At 59.3% G+C, this 8,867-nt stretch overlaps 1 protein-coding gene across 1 annotated transcript in view; it reads right to left on the bottom strand.

Annotated features, from left to right (window-relative positions):
- The window catches only part of LOC107307670 (ryanodine receptor 1-like), a gene marked incomplete at its 5' end in the record, with an annotated part of 24,279 nt that overhangs the window by 5,070 nt on the left and 10,342 nt on the right, over positions 1–8,867 (bottom strand). Inside the window, 5 exons of the mRNA XM_032441912.1 lie at positions 2,051–2,121; positions 3,711–3,881; positions 7,413–7,599; positions 8,232–8,326; positions 8,807–8,867. Of these exons, the coding sequence (XP_032297803.1) occupies positions 2,051–2,121; positions 3,711–3,881; positions 7,413–7,599; positions 8,232–8,326; positions 8,807–8,867 (585 nt within the window). The remainder of the gene's footprint in view (positions 1–2,050; positions 2,122–3,710; positions 3,882–7,412; positions 7,600–8,231; positions 8,327–8,806) is intronic.

The following is an 8,867-nucleotide window of genomic DNA, read 5'->3' as shown; positions in this document are numbered from 1 at the left end:
GGGGATGATGGAGGGACATGAAACGTAACGGATTCAGGGCCAAAGCCATCGCTTGTAGTGACTTAAAGCAGAACCTCACAGGAATGGGGCGCGAGAATGGGGGTCAGGGGCGAACCATGGAGTGGAGATAGGGAGGGGCTATGAGGGAGCGAGAGCTGGGCGGTTCATGAGGGAAACGATGGCGCGGTGAATATGGGGGGGAGGATAGGGGGGCATAAAGGTACAGGTTCAGGGCAAGGTCATTCATACTGTGTGCTAAAGGCAGCCTGGGGGTAGGAAGATGAGTCAGGCGGATATTGGGGAAGGAGGAGATGGGAGGATTTATAGAGAGGATACTGAGGGATTAATGCGGGAGATAAGGGGGCATGAAAAGTAACAGGGCTAGCGACAAACCACAATACGTCTCGCTTAGTGGCTAAGGCCAGACACCTAACTGGATGTGCGGCAGGAACAATGGCGGAGTCAGCCGGGGATATGGGGGGAGAAGAGGGGGGAGATGCGAAGCGGACATGAGATGGGGCGCTAAACAAGTAACGCGCAACTATCAGAGGCAAAGCCGATTCCAAATATGTCGCTAAAGCGAACATAGAGATCGGAGGGAGCATAGAATGGTAGAGGAAGAATATTAGGGGGAAGATGGGTGGGAGATTGGGCAGGACGATGGGGAAGGAATTAAGGCGAGCCACTGAGAAGTCGATGGCAAAAACGCATACCAAGCTCTTTCATGACGCCACGCCAATCTCAAGGAATGGTGCTTATGTCGAACGGCCCAGCACCACCAGACAACTGACCAGGGACCATAGGAACAATGGGGGAGGCCCGAGCGATCAGCCTGGTCAGAGGGGACAAGGGACGGAGAATATGGGCGGATATGGCGGGGATAATGGGGGAGATATGGGGGGAGATATGGGGGGAGATATTGAAGAGGGAGCATATGGGGAAATATGGGGGAGAAGATATGGAGGGGACGATGGAAGGGGAAGTGATCGGGGGAGATAAATGAGAGCCGAGAATGGAGGACATTATGAGAGGGGAGAAATGGGGGGAATAGTGACGGGACATGGGGGCTTATGAATGGGAGAATGGGGGAGATGGAGGATATGAGGGGGAGATATAGGGAAGAGATAATTTGGGGGACATTCGGGGAGAGATAATGGAGGGAGATATTGGGGGAAGAATATGGGGGAGAGAGGGGTCAGAGGGGACAATGGGGGGTAGAATGGGGGGACATGAAGATGCGGGGAGCATAAAGTGTAACGGTTCAGGGCCAGCGCCATTCTCTGTTACAGTGCTGAATGCAGGACCTAAGGATGTGGGGGGAGATGGGTGGGGTTCAGGGGATATGGTGGGAGATGGGGACATGGGGGGTGAGATTGGGGGTCAGGGGGACATGCGAATGGGGACATTGAGGGGGGGAACATGGGGACAATGAGATCTGGGGGAGATAGACGATGGGAGGGAGATGGAGGATGACGGGGAGAGGAGGCAGGTGGGGGCGAGACTTTGGGGGGAGATACGTGCGGGACATGGAGGGTGAGGGGGGGACATACAGGGACATGAAGGGGGACATGGGGAGATGGGAGGCCCTGTGATGCACCCAGCCCACCCACAGACACCCCCAGACCCCCCATAGTCCCCTATAGCCACCCCACAGCCCACCATTGCCCTCCTTAGCCCCCCATAGCCCCCACTAGCACCTCCTAGCCCCCACAGCACCCATAGCCCCCCACAGACACCCTCATCAGTCCCCCTAAGCCCGCTGTTGCCGTCCCACCAGCCCCCAATAGCCCCCATTGTCCCATTAGCCCCCTGTTGCCATCCCATAGCCCCCATAGGACCCCCAGCCCCCCATAGCCCCCCATAGCCACCCACAGCCCCCCATAGACCCCCATAGCCCCAACAGGCCCCCACATAGCCCCCACAGCCCCCACAGCCCCCATTACCCCCCATAGCCCCACACCCCCTATAGCACCCATAGCCCCCACAGCCCCCATAGCCCCCTAGCCCCCACAGCCCCAACAGGCCCCCACTAGCCCCCGTTGCCCCCTACCGTTGTATCCAGCCGAAAGGTAGGACCGCCCTTCATGTTGGCCAGAGCGGAATCGAACCTCCAATAAGCAGCTGCAGCAGAAACATGCTGCGACTCGATCCATAAACACGGTCCAGGAACAAAACCATCGGGGCCTTGTGGTCCGGAACAAAGCTGGCCGCCATGCGGGGCTGCACCACCGTGCCGTCTGGAGAGTGGGGACACCAGAGAAACATATAGGGGGGACATAGTAAGGGCGACCATGACGGGGACATTAGAGACAACATAGAGACAACACAGAGGACTGGGCGCCCATTGCCGGGGCTGCACCACCGTGCCGTCTGGAGGGGGACATAGGGACATATAGGGACCCATAGGGACATATAGGGGGACATAGGGACCCATAGAGATACATAGGGACACATAGAGACACATAGAGACACACAGAGCGGGCCGCCAATGCGGAGGCTGCACACGTGACACAGTCTGAAGGGGAATAGGACAATATAGGGACCCATAGGACATTATAGGGACTAGGGACCATAGAGATACATAGGGACACATAGAGACACATAGAGACACACAGAGACTGGCCGCCATGCGGGGCTGCACCACCGTGCCGTCTGGAGGGGGACATAGGGGACATAGGGACATATAGGGGGACATAGGGGACATAGAGACACAGAGAGACATATAGGGGGACATAGGGGGACATAGGGACACACAGGGACACAAAGAGACATATAGGGGGACATACAGATACATAGGGACACAGAGAGACACAGAGAGACACAGAGAGACACAGAGAGACACAGAGAGACATATAGGGGGACATAGGGACCCAGAGGGACCCATAGGGACACACAGAGACACACAGGGATACAGAGAGACATATAGGGACCCATAGGGACACATAGAGATACATAGGGACCCATAGAGACCCATAGAGACACATAGGGACCCACAGAGACACATAGGGACCCATAGAGACCCATAGAGACACATAGGGACCCACAGAGACACATTGGTACCCATAGAGACACATAGGGACCCATAGGGACCCACAGAGACACATAGGGACCCATAGAGACCCATAGAGACACATAGGGACCCACAGAGACACATAGGGACCCATAGAGACCCATAGGGACACATAGGGACCCATAGGGACACATAGGGACCCACAGAGACACATAGGGACCCATAGGGACCCACAGAGACACATAGGGACCCATAAGGATCCACAGGGAGACATAGGGACCCATAGTGACCCATAGAGACTCAAAGGGACACAAAGAGACCCATAGGGACCCATAAGGACACACAGAGATACATAAAGACCCATAGAGACACAGAGAGACCCATAGGGACCCACAGTGCTCCATAGAGACCCATAGGGACACACAGAGACACATAGAGACGCATAGTGACCCATAGGGACGCATAGAGACTCATAGGGACACACAGGGACCCACAGTGCCCCATAGAGACCCATAGAGACCCATAGAGACACACAGAGACACACAGACACCCCATAGAGACACATAGTGCTCCATAGACACACATAACACACCATAGAGACACATAGAGCCCCATAGCACTGCATAAAACCTCGCAGCCCATAGCATCCCACGTCCTGCCCCACAGCCCACCCCATAGCGCCCCATAGGCTGCCCCACACCTTTCCCGAAGGCCGGGATCTGCAGGGGGAGGCTGATGACCCCCACCAGGTCGTCCAATGGAACCAGGGAGCGCAGGATGGCCCGGATCCGAAGGGCTTCACCCTTCCCTGCCTGGATCAGCTGGAGCAGGGAGACAAGGGGGGTTGATGGGGGGATAAAATGGGCGCAGGCTGGGGGGCGACAGGAGGGTAATGGGGGGATAATGGGGGGCTGGCGGGGGACAGAGGTGGTAATAGGCGGAGTAATGGGGGGCTGGGGGGAGGACAGGAGGGTAGCGGGGATAATGGGGGGGCAGGGCTTGGTGGGTGATGGGGAGTGGGGTGAATGGGGGGGCGATGGGGGCGGGAACAGTGAGGAGTGATTGATGGGGGTTTGATGAGGGGGTCAGGGAGCTGATGAGGGAGGTGGGTGATGGGGGGCTGGGGTGGGGGTGATGGGGTTGGCGGGATGGCGGGGGATGGGGGGCTGAGTGATAAGGCGGGGGAAAGAAGGAGGTAATGGGATAATGGGGGGCTGAAGGTGATGGGGTGATGCGGGCGGCAGTGGGCCGTGTGATGGGGGGAGAGGAGATTGGATTGATGGGGTGCATAGGAGGGAATAGGGTTTATGGGGGGCTGGGGGTGCATTGGGTAGGGTGATGGGAGTGGGCTGCCGTTCCCATGGGGGTGGTGGTGGGCAACGGCGTCGGGGTGAGATGGGGGGCAGTGGGTGATATTGGCGGTGGGAGAGAGTTGGGTTATGGGTCGGTGCGGTGGGTGACGGAGGTTATGGCCGGCTGGGGGAGTGGGGGTCTGTGGCGTGATGGTGCGAGGTGCTGTTGGGGGTGTTGGCCATGGGGGGATGGGGGCGGGGGGGGCCCTTTGGGTCGCCCCCCAGCTCCCGCCCCACGGATCCTACGTGATCTTCTGGGGCGCCAAGCGGAGCCCCAGCAGCGTACGATGAGGGCGGCGTAGAACGACATAGATGCGTTGCCCAGATGGACGCGAGGTTCCTTCGTGGGCTCCTCCGCCCCAAACCTGGATCGGGGGGGATATGGGGGGGATATGGGGGTTATGTGGAGGGATGCGGGGATATGGGGGATGGGGGACATGGGAGGCATTGGGGATATGGGGGTTGGGATATGGGGGGTTGGGGATATGGGGTGGGAATGGGATATGGGGTAGCGGGTGGGTGAATATGGGTGGGGGATGGGGTATGGGGGGGGTTGGGGATATGGGGGCGCCGTTGGGGATATGGGGGGATGGGGAATATGGACGCGGGCGATGGGGATTGTGACTTTAGTCGAATTATGGGGAAGTTGGGGATATGGGGGGGCGTGCGGATAGGGGGGATGCGGATATGGGGGGTTGGGGACACCAGTCACCAACAAGTGATGGGTCCCCCCACATTGCACTCCCTATTATCCCCTTTATTACCCCCAAACCCCCTTAATCAGAGCCCCACCAGCCCCTTCACTCTCCCCCCACCCCCCAACTTCCCCCCATATCCCCCCCCATATCCCCCCATTAACCTCCATTACCCCTCCCATACCCCACTCACATTCTCCCTCCTCCTCTGCCTCCACCACCCACAAACTCCCCATATCCTCCCCCATTGACTCCCCACTACCCCCCCAATATTCCCCCCATTGATCTCCATTATACCCCTCCCATTGTCCCCCCATTGATCCTCCCATACCCCCCAGTTATATTTTCCCCCCCCATTAACCCCCACTTTACCCCCCCATATCCCCCCCATTACCCCCACTCACATTCTCCCTGCCTCCTCTCCCCCAACCCCCCCAACGCCCCCATACCCCCCCATTGACCCCCATATCCCCCATACCCCCACTCACATCTCCCTCCTCCTCTGCCCCCACCCCCAACTCCCCTCCATATCCCCCCATTATCTCCCCCATTATCCCCCCATTGACCCCATATCCCCCCATTCCCCACTTCATTCCTCCCTCCTTCCTCTGCCCCCACCCCAACTCCCCCATATCCCCCCCATTATCCCCCCATATCCCCCCATTGACCCCCATACCCTCCCATATCCCCCCATTGACCCCCATACCCCCCCATACCCCCCATATCCCGCCCATATCCCCCCATACCCCCCTTAACATCTCCCTCCTCCTGTTCCTTCTTGACCGTGGGCCCGTCCCCTGGGCCGGATCCTCGCTGATCTTGATGGCGTCCTGGATGGCGGCCAGCAGCCCGCTGCCCCCCTCCCCCCTCAGCGCCGGCCCAAAACATCTCCGGGCCCTCCGGCCGGGCCATCAAGCAGCCCGAAAACCCCACGTTGCGTCTCGCCTTCTCACGCTCTCACTGGCTGGGGGTCCATTGGGGGTTTTTCATATGGGGGGGGTAAAGGGGGTAGGGGGTCATATGGGGGCTTTATAGGGGTCATATGGGGGCGTTATAGGGGTCATATGCGACCGGGCGTTATAGGGGTCATATGGGGGTTATGTGGGCGTGCGAGAGGGAGGGATATGAGGGGATTAGGTGGTGCATATGGGTCGGGGGGTTTGGGGTGGGGATGTAAGGGGGGGGTCCATATGGTGCGGGCGGTTATGGGGATGGGAGGAAGGTAGGGGGTCATATCTCACCTGGGGGGGTCCATAGGGGGGTCAAGGGGGGGTAAAAGGGGGTAGGGGGTCATTATGGGGCTTTATAGCCGGGTTCTATGGGCGGCATTATCCAGGGGTCTTTCATAGGGGAGAGTTAATAGGGCGGTCACTATGGGGGCGCTTATAGGGGTCATCCCATGGGGGCAATTTATAGGGGTCCATACGGGCGGGGTTTGGCGGATGGAGGAAAGGTAGGGGGTCATATCTCACCTGGGGGGCGCAATAGGGCGCGTGGTGGGCGGATGCTAAAGGGGTAGGGCGGTCACTCTCCTTATTCGGGGCATTATGAGTTTCACTATGGGAGGTTATGGGGGATGGGAGGAAGGTAGGGGGTCGTATGGGGTGGGTTATGGGGGTGGGGGGTGATGGGGTCATTGGGGGGGAGGGGGGCGTCAGGTCTGGTTCCGCTCTGGGTCTGTGGGTCTGGTTCTGCTACAGGCCCAGTTCTTCTATGGGTCTGTGGCTCTGACCCTGCTCTGGGTCCAGCCCCGCTGTGGGCCTAGCCCTGCTCTGGACCTGGTTCTACTCTGGGCCTGGTTCTGCTCTGGACCCAGTTCTCCCTTGGACCCAGTTCTGCTCTGGACCTGGTTCTCCTTTGGACCTGGTTCTGCTATGGACCCAGCCCTGCTATGGACCCAGTTCTGCTTTGGACCTGGCCCTGATCTGGACCCGGTTCTGCTTTGGACCTGGTTCTGCTCTGGACCTCGTTCTCCTTTGGACCCAGCCCCACTTTGGACCTGGTTCTGCTTTGGACCCCGTTCTGCTCTAGACCCAGTTCTGCTTTGGACCTGATTCTGCTGTGTTCCCAGCCCTGGTATGGACTCAGTTCTGCTTTGGACCTGGCCCTGCTCTGGACCCGGTTCTGCTTTGGATCCTGTTCTGCTTTGGACCTGGTTCTCCTTTGGACCCAGCCCTGGTATGGACCCAGTTCTGCTATAGACCCAGTTGTGCTCTGGACCTGGTTCTCCTTTGGACCCGGTTCTGCTTTGGACCCGGTTCTGCTGCATTCCCAGCCCCACTATGGACCCAGCCCTGTTATGGACCCAGCCCTGCTCTGGCCCCAGCCCCGCTGTGTTCCCAGCCCCTCAATGGCCCCGGTTCTGTCCCGGTTCTGTCCCGGTTCTGTCCCTGTCCTGGTTCTGACCGTTGACGAACACGGCGAATCGCAGGAAGTCGAGGTACCGCTCCCCCCCGCAGGGATTCCACCCGATGTCGGGGTAACCCTTGGCCAGCAGCATCGGGCAGCTCTGCAGCCCGCAGCTCGCCAGGTACGTCACCACCTGCGGCCACCAGGGGGCGCTCAAAGCACCGTCACGGCGGCACCACTACGGCCCCATTGGACACAATGACCCCAAACCCCTGTGGTCCCATCAGCCCCATTGAACACACTGACCCCATATTCCTGCATCCCCATCAGCCCCATTGGCCCCATATCCCCATCAGCCCCATTGGACACAATGACCCCATATCCCTGCACCCCCATTAGCCCCATATCCCTACAGCCCCATTGGCCCCACTGGCCCCATATCCCTGTGTTCCCATTGGCCCCACAGCCCCCCCATTGGCCCCATTGACCCCATATCCCCATGGCCCATTGGCCCCATCTGCCCCATTGGTCCCACATCCCTGTGTCCCCATTGGCCCCATATCCCTGCATCCCCAATGGTCCCATGGACCCACATCCCTGTGTTCCCATTGACCCCATGAACCCCACTGGTCCCATTGGCCCCAATGACCCCATTAACCCCATTGCCCCCATTGACCCCACTGACCCTATTAACCCCACTGTCCCCATTGAACCCACTGGTCCCATTGCCCCCATTGTCCCCACTGACCCCATAGCCCCATTAACCCCATTGACCCCATTAACCCCATTGACCCCATAGCCCCCATAGCCCCCCCTGCCCCCCACCTTCTCCAGGTCCTGCTCCTTCAGTGCCAGCGCCAGCTCATTGTTGTCAATGACGGAAGCGGCCGCTACGTCCAATGGGGTTGACCCACGCATCCCTGGGGGGACAATATGGGGTCGGGGGGGGACAATATGGGGTCAGGGGGGGGATGATATGGGGCTGGGGGGGGACACCAAGAGGGGACAATATGGGGCAGGAGGGGGATGGGGCTGAGCTCATCCATAATGGGGATGGGGATATGGGATGGGGTGGGAATGGGGATGTAAGGGGGGATATGGGGTGGGAATGGAGATGTGGGGTGGGATATGGGGTGGGATATGGGGTGGGATATGGGGCTATGGGATGTGATGTGGGGCAGGCTATGGGGCAGGCTATGGGTCAGGCTATGGGGCAGGCTATGGGGCAGCCCCATACCTAACCCGATGCTGCTGTTCTCCAGCAGATACCCCAGGTGATCGAACATGGAGCACATGTGGGGCTATGGGATGTGATGTGGGGCTATGGGGTGGGCTATGGGGCGGGCTATGGGGCAGGCTATGGGGCGGGCTATGGGGCAGGCTATGGGGCAGCCCCATACCTAACCCAATGCTGCTGTTCTCCAGCAGATACCCCAGATGATCGAACATGGAGCACATGTG

Source organism: Coturnix japonica, unplaced genomic scaffold, assembly GCF_001577835.2.
Source record: "Coturnix japonica isolate 7356 unplaced genomic scaffold, Coturnix japonica 2.1 chrUnrandom766, whole genome shotgun sequence".
NCBI lineage: Eukaryota > Metazoa > Chordata > Aves > Galliformes > Phasianidae > Coturnix > Coturnix japonica.
The sequence above is the reverse complement of the archived record's forward strand: the minus strand, read 5'-3'. Positions and strand labels throughout refer to the sequence as shown.